General features: G+C 47.7%; 1 protein-coding gene across 6 annotated transcripts in view; it reads right to left on the bottom strand.

Moving 5' to 3' along the window:
• The window catches only part of ABCC9 (ATP binding cassette subfamily C member 9), a 132,941-nt gene extending 119,497 nt beyond the window's left edge, over positions 1 to 13,444 (bottom strand). For 5 of the 6 annotated variants that reach the window (XM_060245918.1, XM_060245919.1, XM_060245920.1 and 2 more), the window contains exons 1-2: positions 13,349 to 13,443; positions 1,354 to 1,523 (exon numbers count right to left, since the gene is read on the bottom strand). In XM_060245918.1, the coding sequence (XP_060101901.1) occupies positions 1,354 to 1,510 (157 nt within the window). In that variant the 5' untranslated portion in view covers positions 1,511 to 1,523; positions 13,349 to 13,443. Of the gene's footprint in view, positions 1 to 1,353; positions 1,524 to 13,348 lie in introns of all 6 variants that reach the window. The other variant, XM_060245922.1, reaches the window with a different exon arrangement.
• Positions 13,445 to 13,722: the final 278 nt, after the last annotated feature.

Raw genomic sequence — 13,722 nt, 5'->3', positions numbered from 1 at the left:
TTATAGTAATGGTGTTAAGGGTATCTGATGCAATAGAGGATCTCACCTGCAATAGAGTTTCTCTTTGAGGACTGTAGACTCTTATAGTAATGGTGTTAAGGGTATCTGATGTGAATCATAATAAGGAATGTATGAGTAAAGAGTGCAGAGCGTTAATTTGAAGTGTGCAATTTACAGCGTTTGGGTTTTTTTCTTACTAATCTGTACAGTTGCCAGTTTGCCTAATCTCCAGGCGGCAGCAGGGGATCCCCCGCTTTAGAGGCCCCCCCCCCACTTCAAGGTCATCAGAAAGTGGGGTAGGGGGAGGCAAATGTCTGCTGGGCACTCCATTATTCCCTATGGAGACCAATTCCCATAGGATATAGTGGAGAATTGATTCACGGTATCTGGGGCTCTGGGCAGGCTGTTTTTTGAGGTAGAGGCACCGAATTTTTAGCATAGCATCTGGTGCCTCCCCTTAAAACACCCTCCAAGTTTCAAAAGGTCCAATTCTCTGAGCCCCAAAAGAAGGTGTCCCTATCCATTATTTCCAATGAAGGGAAGGCATTTAAAAGATGTGTGGTCCCTTTAAATGTGATGGCCAGAACTCCCTTTGGAGTTCAATAATGCTTGTCCCAACCTTGCTTCTGGCTCCACCCCCAGTGTCTCCTGGCTCCACCCCCAAAGTCCCCAAATATTTCTTGAATTGGACTTGGCAACCCTACCCATGGGTCAGTAACGACTCAGTGCTTGCACAAGGGACTACCTTTACCTTTTTACCACCTGGAGGTTGGCAAACCTACCATAGGCAGAAGAATGGAAAGGGAAGGTCCCCTGTGCAAGCACCAGTCGTTTCCGACTCTGGGCTGACGTTGCTTTCACAACGTTTTCACAGCAGACTTTTTTATGGGGTGGTTTGCCATTGTCTTCCCCAGTCATCTACACTCCCCCCACCCCCAGCAAGCTGGGTACTCATTTGACCGACCTCGGAAGGATGGAAGGCTGAGTCGACCTGGAGCCGACTACCTGAACCAGCTTTCGCTGGGCTCGAACTTGGGTCGTGAGCAGAGGGCTCCGACTGCAGTACTGCAGCTTTAGCACTCTACGAGAGCTATGGCTGACCCAAGGCTATTCCAGCAGCTGCAAGTGGAGGGATCATTTTACCAACCTCAAAAGGATGGAAGGCTGAGTCAACCTCGAGCCGGCTACCTGAAAACCCAGCTTCCACCGGGGATTGAACTCAGGTCGTGAGCAGAGCTTAGGGCTGCAGCACTGCAGCTTTAAAAATCACAAATGGACGCATCACGCAATGAAAGGAAAACATTACAAAGCAAGAGCTCTAGGCTGCAGAAATGATGCACTTGGATTACTCACCAATGAACAGAATAGGAAAGGTGATAAATAAGAGGAAAACGTGAGGCACCAAGTTGAGGGCATCCAGAAAGCAGACATTCCTTAAGAATCCATCGCTGATGTCATAGGCAGAAGAGTTGTCTGTGCCGCAAAATGCAATTTCCATCACTTCTGGCATTTAGTCGGTTGCGCTTCCAAAAACAAAATGAATTCTTAAAACTTTTTGAATTCCCTATTTATTTCTTTATACTTAATACATTTTTAATCTAATCTTTCCACCCAGAGATTTAAGGCAGAGTACACTACTTTGGCCACCCAATGAGAAGGGAGCACTCCCTGGAGAAGAATCATGAGAGTCCCTTGGACTGCAAGAAGATCCAAGCAGTCAGTCCTAAGAGAAATCAACCCAGACTGTTCACTGGAAGGTCAGATGCTGAAGCTGAAGCTCAAATACTTTGGCCACCCAATGAGAAGGGAGCACTCACTGGAGAAGATCCTGATGCTGGAAAAGACAGAAGGCAAAAGAAGAAGAGGACGGCAAAAGATGAGATGTCTGGACAGTGTTACTGATGTAACAAACATGAATTTGAGCAGCCTTTGGAGGATGGTAGAAGACAGGAGGGCCTGGCGTGACTTTGTCCATGGGGTCGCAAAGAGTCGGACTCCACTGTGCGACTGAACAACAAAAAACACTGTTCTCCCTTCCTTCATTTTATCTTACCACAGGCAGATGGGGTTGCCAGCCTCCAGGAGGCACCCAAAAATCCCTCGCTAATTAAAATTGATCTCCAATTTTAGGTGTGTGATCTCCAATTTTAGGGGTGTTTTGTAGGAAAAGCCCAGCAGGAACTAATTTGCATATTAGGCCACACCCCTGACACCAAGCCAGCTGGAGCTGTGTTCCTGTGTGTTCCTGCTCAGAAAGAAAGAGAAAAGCCCTGACTGCAGGTTAGTAGGGTGGAAACTGGGGGTTTCAGCCCTAAGGACTGCAGCCCTAAGCTCTGCTCACAACAGGTCCTCCCAGGTCACTGTGGGAGGGTGAAGGGATAAGGCTGACAGATCCAGATTGGGAAGCTGCTAGAGATTTGGGAATGGAACCTAGAGTTGCAGGGGACTTGACAACCCTAGCCCCACCTACCTCACAGGGTGTTTGTTTTTTTTGGGGGGGGGAGGTAAAGGAGATTGTGACCACTCTGAGACTCTGAGATTCAGAGTATTTGTTGTTGTTCAGTCGAAGAGTCGAGTCTGACTCTTTGCAACCCTATGGACAAAGTCACGCCAGGCCCTCCTGTCTCCCACCATGCTTAGGATTGTCAGTTTGGTGTAGTGGTTAAGTGTGCGGAGTCTCATCTGGGAGAACCGGGTTTGATTCCCCACTCCTCCACTTGCACCTGCTAGCATGGCCTTAGGTCAGCCATAGCTCTGGCAGAGGTTGCCCTTGAAAGGGCAGTTGCTGTGAGAGCCCTCTCCAGCCCCACACACCTCACAGGGTGTCTGTTGTGGGGGAGGAAGGTAAAGGAGATTGTGAGTCGCTCTGAGACTCTTTGGAGTGGAGGGCGGGATATAAATCTAATGTCTTCATCTACCTCACAGGGTGTCTGTTGTGGGGGAGGGGAATGTAAAGGAGATTGTGAGCCACTCTGAGACTCTTCGGAGTGGAGGGCGGGATATAAATCCAATATCTTCTTCTTCCGAAGCCTGCTCAAATTCGTGTTTGTTACATCTGCAACGCTGTCCAGCCATCTCATCTTTTGCTGTCCTCTTCTTCTTTTGCCTTCTGTCTTTCCCAGCATCAGGGTCTTCTCCAGGGAGTGCTCCCTTCTCATTTGGTGGCCAAAGTATTTGAGCTTCAGCTTCAGCATCTGACCTTCCAGGGAACAGCCTGGGTTGGTTTCCCTGAGGACTGACTGATTTGATCTTCTTGCAGTCCAAGGGAGTACAGGGTGGGATATAAATCCAATCTCTTCTTCTTCTTCTTCATACCCTTGCTCCTGGCTCCACCCAGATATTTCTTGAGTCAATCCTGGCAACTCTAATTCTGGGGGATCCCCAGGTCCCTGGAGGCTGGCATCCCTAGTTAACTTAAGACAGCAGGATCACAAAGAGCTCCCTGCCAAAGCAGAGTCATCTTCCTCTCAAAGACTCTCCTACCGTGCTGGGCACACACCCAAGGATCTCATTTCTGGACAGCCAGGGAGAGGGGGATAGCCTTACCTTCTTCCACGTGTTCCTCCAGCAGCCGGCTAAAATAGACAGAGCTTCTCATGAGAGGGCTGCTTCCCTTCCCCCCCACCCCCCAGCTCTGTTTTAAGAGTCCAGAACTGAATCGGAAGCAATCAAGCACTCGCTGCTGGAGCTGGGCAAACCTTTCAAACCATTCGAAGCAACACCATCAGCGGTGCCAGATCAACCCCTGTGGAGGCCCCCAGGCAGTCAAAATCTCGGGGGCAACCTCGCAAATTATCTCAGAGTTGGAGTGCCCCACCACCACCTGCGGCCCCCGCTGCAACCTTCAGGCACCTTCTCAGAAGCCCCTTTGACAAAGCTGCGGGGGAGAAGCAGAGAGAGGCAAACTTGGCGACGCTGCCAGCAGCAGCCACACCAGGCAAGCTGGGCAAAGAGCGGCTCAGTTGCTGGCTGCGTGTGCAGGCTGGGAGGGCTGCAAGGAAGGGAAACATGGCGGAGGGGGGGAAGCTGGCCCAGGGCCCCTAAAGGCATGGGGGCCCATAGGCCAGGGCCTACTTGGCTTAATTGTTAAGCTGGCACTGGCAGTCAGGGTCAGAAGCTGGAGAGGCTGGCTTTCCTGGTGAGGCTTGCCAAACCCCAGGTGGGATAGGCAATAGAAGTTCAAAAACTACTGTGATGGTAAACAAGGAATATAGCGACCATTAAAAAAACTTTCGTATATTTTAATGCTCCACGTTTTAAATTTTACAAACTTCATGTCGTAATAAAAATCCAGTTTCAATGGCCATTCATATATTTCATGTTGTAAATTACGCATGCTTCATGTTGTAATAGAGGTCCAATATTAACATTTCCATATTGCAATAAGAGTCTATGAGCACCCGGATATAGGCCCATTTCATCAATAGACTTCCTCGGGAGTAACAGGCGCTAGTACTGACCAATGTTCATGATTCTTCTTGTCACATCTTTACTCTCCATCACTCCAAGACACTTAAGTGTGTACGTTTTCCATATAGGAGCTAGAGCCGGTACAAACTGATACATTCAACCAGATGCTAAAACCTTCTGGAGTTTGCTGGCCTGCAACCCCCTGTGAATATATACGGCAAGCTGTTCTTTAGTTGGCCATTTGCTCTTATTTACTTCATATATTTTTATTTTTAATGTTGAGCAGGCCCTTCTTTTTGCAGCAATTTTAGCTCAAAACAGTTGTGTATAGTCGCAAGCATACCAGTACTGTGCTTATCTTGAATTCAATACCTCTTAGAAATTCTACACAAACCCCAGGTGGGGGCAGGGGATTCCCCGGTTTGGAGGATCTCCCCCTGTTTCAGGGTTAACAGAAAGCGGGAGTGGGGAGGGAAATCTGCTGGGCACTCCATTATTCCCTATGGAGGCCAATTCCCATAAGGTATAATGGAGAATGGATCTGCAGGTATCTAGGGCTCGGGGGGGGGGGGATGTTTTGAGGTAGAGGCACCACATTTGCAGCATAGCATCCAAGGCCTCTCCTCAAAACACCCTCCAAGTTTCAAAAAGATTGGACTAGGAGGTCCAATTCTATGAGCCCGAAAAGAAGGTGCCCCTATCCTTAATTATTTCCAGTGGAGGGAAGGCATTTAAAAGGTGTGCGGTCCCTTTAAATGTGATGGCCAGAACTCCCTTTGGCATTCAATTATGCTTGTCACACCCTTGCTTCTGGCTCCACCCCCAGTGTCTGCTGGCTTCACCCCCAAAAGGTAAAGGTAGTCCCCTGTCCAAGCATTGGTCCTTTCCGACTCTGGGATGATGTCGCATCACAATGTTTTCATGGCAGACTTTTTACGGGGTGGTTTGCCATCGCCTTCCTCAGTCATCCGCACTCCCCCCTCCCCCCCCAGCAAGCTGGGTACTCATTTGACCGACCTCGGAAGGATGGAAGGCTGTCAACCTGGAGCTGACTACCTGAACCAGCTTTCGCTGGGATCGAACTCGGGTCGTGAGCAGAGGGCTCCGACTGCAGTACTGCAGCTTTACCACTCTGCGCCACGGGGCTCTTCTCCAACCCCAAAGTCCCCCGATATTTCTTGAACTGGACCTGGCAACGCTATTCATGGCTCTTCAGCAGCAGCTTCTTATTGCAAACCTGACCCTGACCCTGAGCTTATTTATGCTGGGGATGTACAGGCACAAGATGGCAGTCGGGAAAGGATGAGATGTTATAAAGGCTGACCCCGCTTTCCCCTTCAGTAAACAGGGTTTCCCCCCACCCCCCCGCGATGCTTCAAAAACCCTGCAAAATCTATTTCACCAGAGGCGACAGAGGGACAAGAGAAATGCTTGGGCACGTTGGTAGGGATGCCAGCCTCCAGGTTGGGCCTGGGGATCTCCTGGAATTACAGATCATCTCTGGACTAGAGAGATCAGTTTCCCCTGGAGAAAAACAGATGCTTCAGAGGGTGGACTCTGTGGCATTGTAGCCTACATAAGAACATAAGAGAAGCCCTGTTGGATCAGGCCAATGGTCCATCCAGTCCAACACTCTGTGTCACATAAGAACATAAGAGAAGCCCTGTTGGATCAGGCCAGTGGCCCATCCAGTCCAACACTCTGTGTCACATAAGAACATAAGAGAAGCCATGTTGGATCAGGCCAGTGGCCCATCCAGTCCAACACTCTGTGTCACATAAGAACATAAGAGAAGCCATGTTGGATCAGGCCAGTGGCCCATCCAGTCCAACACTCTGTGTCACATAAGAACATAAGAGAAGCCATGCTGGATCAGGCCAGTGGCCCATCCAGTCCAACACTCTGTGTCACATAAGAACATAAGAGAAGCCATGTTGGATCAGGCCAATGGCTCATCCAATCCAACACTCTGTGTCACATAAGAACATAAGAGAAGCCATGTTGGATCAGGCCAATGGCTCATCCAATCCAACACTCTGTGTCACATAAGAACATAAGAGAAGCCATGCTGGATCAGGCCAGTGGCCCATCCAGTCCAACATTCTGTGTCACATAAGAACATAAGAGAAGCCATGTTGGATCAGGCCAGTGGCCCATCCAGTCCAACACTCTGTGTCACATAAGAACATAAGAGAAGCCATGTTGGATCAGGCCAATGGCTCATCCAATCCAACACTCTGTGTCACATAAGAGAAGCCATGCTGGATCAGGCCAGTGGCCCATCCAGTCCAACACTCTGTGTCACATAAGAACATAAGAGAAGCCATGTTGGATCACGCCAGTGGCCCATCCAGTCCAACACTCTGTGTCACATAAGAACATAAGAGAAGCCATGTTGGATCAGGCTAATGGCCCATCCAGTCCAACACTCTGTGTCACATAAGAACATAAGAGAAGCCATGTTGGATCAAGCCAGTGGCCCATCCAGTCCAACACTCTGTGTCACACAGTGACCCTACTGTGGTCCCTGTCCTCTGCTCCATCTCCAAATCTTCAGGAGTTTCCCAGCCTGGATCTGAAAACTCTACCTTCCCCCCATCCCCTGCTGGTAGCTAGGGGTGTCCTGGCAACCATGGGAAGGAAAGTCTCCCTCAAAACATTTTCACTTCTGTTGCAAACCATCCCCAGCTAAGAACATTAGAGAAGCCATGTTGGATCAGGCCAATTGCCCATCCAGTCCAACACTCTGTCACACAGTGGCTCAAACCTAGGCGCCATCAGAAGACCCACCAGCAGAGCCAGAACTCCAAAAGCCATCCCGCTGTTGCCCCCCAAGCACCAAGAATGCAGAGCATCACTGCTCCAGACATAAGAGAAGTCAGGGGTGGAATTCTAGCAGGAGCTCCTTTGCATATTACGCCACACACCCCTGATGTAGCCAATCCTCCAAGAGCTCTTTTTTGTAAGCTCTTGGAGGATTGGCTACATCAGGGGTGTGTGGCCTAACATGCAAAGGAGCTCCTGCTAGAATTCCACCCCTGAGAGAAGCCATGTTGAATCAGGCCAATAGCTCATCCTGTCCAACACTCTGTGTCGCACAGTGGCCCCCAGTTTTTTGGGATTCACCCCGCCACAAACCAGCAGCCAGCTAGCCTGCCCTGAACAGCACATCCCCTTGACACGATGACATCAAGCCCAATTTTACCATAGAGTAAGTCTCAAAAGTAGAGCGTCGCTGCACAACGTGGCTGATGCGATGACATCACCCTAGAATCCGCCTTCCAAAGCTGCCATTTTTTCCAAGGAAACTGATCTGTCTTGTATAGGGTTGCCAAGTCCAATTCAATAAATATCTGGGGACTTTGGGGGTGGAGCCAGGAGACATTGGGGGTGGAGCCAAGGTCAAGGCTGTGACAAGCATCATTGAACGCCAAAAGGAGTTCTGGCCATCACATTTAAAGGGATGGCACACGTTTTCAATTCCTTCCTTCCATAGGAAATAATGAAGGATAGGGGCACCTTCTTTTGGGGCTCATAGAATTGTACCCCCTGGTCCAATCTTTTTGAAACTTGGGGGGTAGTTTGGGGAGAGGCACTAGATGCTATACTAAAAATTTGGTGCCTCTACCCCAAAAAACAGTCCCCCCAGAGCCCCAGATACCCACGGATCAATTCTCCATGATTTTCTATGGGAATAAATCTCCATAGGGAATAACAGAGTTCCCAGGAGACATTTCCCTCCCCTCCTCCCACTTTCTTACGACCCTGAAGCCGGGGGGGGGGGGGGAGGGTCTCCAAACCGGGGGATCCCCTGCCCTCACCTGGGGATTGGCAACTCTAGTCTTGTATGTAAATGAGTTTTAATTCAGGGAGATATTTAGGCTCCACCTGAGGGTCTGGAAACCATAAAAAGCTCATGAAAACTTCCTGGTGCTACTGGACTCCTGCTACAGACAGACTCACACGGCTACCTATCTTGATCTACCTGCTGAATCAGACCAATGGTCCATCCAGTCCAGCATCCTGTTTCACATGGTGGCCAGCCAGTTCCCCTGCCTAGAAGACCCACAGAGAGGCAGAGGCCTTCCCGAGGGCAACGGTGCATCCACACAGACGGTTTCTCCACATTTCCCTTGCCTCAGGCCTCTACCTCTGTGGCTGCCATTTCCCACCCCCCTTGCCACTGCAGCGTTTTCCCTCAGACTTTAAAAAATGGTAATAACCATAGTGTTATTGTGTGGCGGTCCCCCCCCCCCCCAAAGACCTGAAAATGGTAATCATTATAGCCAAGGCTTCTTTTGTGGAAAAAGCCCAGTGTGAACTCATTTCCATATTAGGCCACACCTCCTGGTGTCATCATTGTTTTGCAAAGAGCTTTTTTGTAGAAAAAGTCCTATAGGAACTCATTTGCATATTAGGCCAGACCTCCTGGGGTCATCATTGTTTTGAAAAGGGCTTTTTTGCAGAAAAAGCCCAATGTGAACTCATTTCCATATTAGGCCAGACCTCCTGGTGTCATCATTGTTTTGCAAAGGGATTTTTTGTAGAAAAAGCCCAGTGGGGACTCATTTGCATATTAGGCCACACACCCTGGCATCAAGCCAGCTGGAGCTGTGTTCCTGTACATTCCTGCTAAAAAGAAAAGCCCTAATTATAGCTGTGGGTTGTTATTATAATCCTTTGACTAGTGTTGCCAGCTCCAGGTTGGGAAATACCTGGAGATTTTGGGGGCGGAGCTGAGGACGGTGGGGTTTGGGGAGAGGAGGAACTTCAGCAGTAGGGTTGCCAGGTTCCCTCATTGCACTGGCGGGGGTATTTGGGGGGCATTCAGGGACATCTGCAGTGCAATGACATCACCTGGAAGTGATGTCATCGCATTGAGGACATCGTGCAGTGACACTCTAATTTTTGGGCCAAACTCTATAACCGGCTTCAGACCATAGAGTTTTGCCCTCAAACCAGAACGTCATCATGCAATCCCCCCCCCCTCCCCGATGCGATGACATCACTTCCAGGCGATGTCATTGCATCAGGGACGTTGCTTGGCAATGTCATCGTTTGGGGGCAGCGTTTCCCCCCCCCAGTGGTGGGGAGCGCCCCTAAAAACAAGGGGAACCCTCTCCAGGATCTGGCAACCCTACTAAGCAGGGTATAATGCCATACAGTTCACCCTCTAAAAGAGCCAATTTTTCCAGGCGAACTGAGAGATTAGCTGTACTAACTGGAGATCCCCGGCCACCACATGGAGACTGGCAACTCTACCTTTGTCAGATCCTAGTATGACACTCCTACTACATCACCAGATGAAGCCCAGACAAATGCCTTCAAACCTTACCTGAAATTAGGGTTGCCAAGTACAATTCAAGAAATATCTGGAGATTTGGGGGGGTGGAGTCAGGAGACACTGGGGGTGGAGTCAGGAGCAAGGCTGTGACAAGCAGGATTGGATTCCAAAGGGAGTTCTGGCTGTCACATTTGAAAGGACCTCACACCTTTTAAATGCCTTCCCTCCACTGGAAATAATGAAAGATAGGGGTACCTTCTTGTGGGGCTCATAAAATTGGACCTCCTGGTCCAATTCTTTTGAAAGCTTGAGAAGAGAAATTGGATTCTATGCTGCACATTTGGCGCCTCTACCTCAAAAAACAGCACCCCCCCCTCCAGATACCCGAGGATCAATTCTCCATTATATCCTATGGGAATCAGTTTCCAAAGGGAACAATGGAGTGCCCAGCAGATATTTCCATCCCCCTCCTCCGCTTTCTGATGACCGTGAAGTGGGGGGAGGGCCTCCAAACCGGGGGGTCCCCTGCCCCCAACTGTGGATTGGCAACCCTATCTGGAATCTTACTTAAGACTAACAAACCAACCAGATCCTGACTTCTAAGTATGGTTTGATGGACCCTGCGTCACCATAGTTAGTGGAGTGGCTTGCACTCAGACAAGCACACTAAGCATTCATTCATGAAACCACAATTGCACATACTGTCTGAACTGACAAAGAGATGCTGGCCTCCAGGTGGAACCAGGGCATCCCCTGGAATTACAGCTCATCTCCAGACTACAGGGATCAGTTTTCCTGGAGAAAATGGCTGCTTTGGAGGGTGGACTCTATAGTCCCTGTCCTCCCCAGGCTCCATCTCTAAAACTCCAGGAGCTGCCGTTCCCTGTTTCTGGGATTCTTGTTTTCAGAGGTACGATACCCAGCTTGCACCTTCTGTCTTGGCCTCGTGGGCTAAACTAAAGAGGGGGCGTTCCAGAGAGGAGGAGAAGAAGACTGTAGATTTATACCCCACCCTTCTCTCTGAACTCAGAGAGGCTCACAATCTCCTATGTCTTCCCCACCCCCCACAACAGACTCCCTATGGAGTGGGTGGGGCTGAGAGGGCTCTCACAGCAGCTGCCCTTTCAAGGGCAACTCCTACGAGAGCTATGGCTGACCCAAGGCTATTCCAGCAGCTGCAAGTGGAGGAATCAAACCCGGTAAGAGTCCACACACTTAACCACTAAACTGAACTGGCTCTTGGAACGCTGATCACTCCTTGTCTGCTTTTTTTTCTATATTTGAAATCTGCTGATTGCTTTTTTTTTTTTTTTAAGTTTTTTAAGGGAGTTGGGTGTCAAATAGGTTTTAAATCACTCGTCTTAGTTGCTGTGATTCTGATTTCATTGATAATGTCCTGGCCTTCGGGTTATTTTATAGCTGCAAAGGGTAAGGCCAGGCCTCATTTTGGGCAGGAATTCACAGGTGTGGAGCTCCAGAACCTCTAAATTTTATTCTGCTCTTTCTTTCTTAAACCTCCCCCCCCCACAACCCCCCCCCCCTCATTTCTGGGCTCCATTGTTCAAACCTCCTGTGGAAATTTTGCTGAACTCTAAGATGGGACAGACTTTCTAATGTTTCCCCCCACAAAAATTGGGAAAATAACCAAAAACATATAAAGCAGACAGATGGAAATTTTCCTCATGCCACTGTGGCCACATAGGAGAAAGTAATTTAAAAAGTAAGAACATAAGAACATAAGAGAAGCCATGTTGGATCAGGCCAATGGCCGATCCAGTCCAACACTCTGTATCACACAGTGGCCTATACACAAACACACACACACACACTGTGGCTAATAGCCACTGATGGACCTCTGCTCCATATTTTTATCCAATCCCCTCTTGAAGCTGGCTATGCTTGTAGCCGCCACCACCTCTTGTAGCAGTGAATTCCACATGTTAATCACCCTTTGGGTGAAGAAGGACTTCCTTTTATCCGTTTTAACCTATCTGCTCAGCAATTTCATTGAATGCCCACGAGTTCTTGGATTGTGAGAAAGGGAGAAAAGGACTTCTTTCTCAACTTTCTCCATCCCATGCATAATCTTGTAAACCTCTACCATGTCACCCCGCAGTTGACGTTTCTCCAAGCTTAAAGGAGAGTATGAGGGGAGTAAGATTTTACTGTGACAATTATAATCCAAGAAGCATTTGAAGGTAGATGCTGAGCTGATATAATTTAGTATACCTTCCGATGATGTCAGGAGTGTGTGGCATATGCAAATGAGTTATACAAATGAATTGTGCCAATGAGCTTTGGCACCTCTTTTTCTACGAAATGACCCCTTGGTAAGACAATGTATTCCATGGAGCAGAAAACAAGAAGAGGTCATTCTGTAAAATAAATAGGCAAGCACAATTGCTAAACCACAATCTCAAAAAAAACAACAACCCAAAACCCAGGGGCAATAGCTAAATTTGTGTTCTGTATATAAAAGTACCGTTTGCCTGTTATAACATGGCAAATGTCATTTGTGATAGCAGAGAAAAAGGAATGCTAACCATTTGTGTTTTTTCAGGTATGTAAAACTATTATTTCTTGCATTTCATGAGTAAATTTTGGTTTTTGTAAAGGATATACACTGTCATATGTTTATATAAATATCCTGCTTTTTGGTGTTATTTCCATCGGTTTAAAGCATCCACATTCTCTATGTTCATTCAACCATTTTTTTCTCAAAATAGGTACATTCAGTTTATATTTACAGGATATATACTTGCAATCCGCATTCCCTGGAGAAATCATCCTATATCTTTTATGTACTATTCTCTGTTTTATGTTATTTTATAAACAAGAACGCTTACATGGATTATATAGATTTCATAGTTACAGGCTATAAAATCTCAGTCACAAATAACAGTAAATTATTATCTGCTTTTTTTTTAAGGTATATGTGTGTCCAAACAACAGTGAACTGAATTCAAACTTTTCAAAACTGCACTGATTTATCTGGAGCTAAGGTCATTCTCTTGAGGGCAAGATCTGGACAAATCAAAGGACTTTAGAAGACAGTTGGCTTCAAGGAGAGAAGACAATAGATGCTACAATCCTTTCCTGGGTTCTAAATTTTGTTTCTTTATAATAAAACTTCCTATTCCGTCCTTTAGCTGGGAGGCTTTTGAGTTACCTCACAAAAGAGGTCAATAAATGAATACAGCACAACCCTTCTAAACTGAAAGCCAACTTCAAAAGCATTTCACTTCTTGAGCTGGACCGTACCTTCTTTATATTTTGGGGAATCTAACAGAATCTAGTGCTAAAAAAGACAGAATTCCGTCAACAGCCGCATCTTTGCTAAACGTCAAAACGGCACTGAAAAGCAAAACTTTTATTTCCGTGCTCTGTCATCTGTCTTCAAAAGGTACATCCGACTGGGTGGGTTCGAAGAGAAATAAAAACTTCTTGGGATCGTTTGGGTATGAAGAAATATTCTCACTCGCCCTCTAGGATGGCAAAGCGTAAAACAATTTGCGGCAGGGAAGCCCAGAGGAGTAAAAAGAGGGGTGTCAGAAGGTTTAAGGGAAAGGGTGGCGGAGAGAGAGAGAGAGGTTAGTGGGGGGAGCTACATCAAGTCAGGTTTCATGTTAGATCAAATTTGGTCAAGCTTCTTACCTTCACGCACACATCCCCAAGGTCCCTGCCAAGACAAATCTCTCCTGGGGTGGCAGCTATCATTCAGACGACAGCAATCTGCTCCCCAGCAAGAAGCCCATACAGTCCCTACCGCAGATTATTTTTAGACAGGCGAAGAGAAGATCAGCTGCTGCCGCCTATCGGGTTTCCAAAGTGTACACATTCTTCTTGTCTTTCTCATACACACAGACACTCAAGAAGGCAGGAAACTAGGAAGAGATCAACAGGCTAACCACTTATCGCAGGGGGTGTCAAACTCATTTGTTATGAGGGCCAAATCTCACATAAATGAGACCTTGTCGGGCCAGGCCATGTGTGTATCTAGGTAGCAGAGATATAAACTTCATAAAGGA

Source organism: Heteronotia binoei, chromosome 8 (assembly GCF_032191835.1).
Source record: "Heteronotia binoei isolate CCM8104 ecotype False Entrance Well chromosome 8, APGP_CSIRO_Hbin_v1, whole genome shotgun sequence".
In the NCBI taxonomy this organism is placed as follows: domain Eukaryota; kingdom Metazoa; phylum Chordata; class Lepidosauria; order Squamata; family Gekkonidae; genus Heteronotia; species Heteronotia binoei.
The sequence above is the reverse complement of the archived record's forward strand: the minus strand, read 5'-3'. Positions and strand labels throughout refer to the sequence as shown.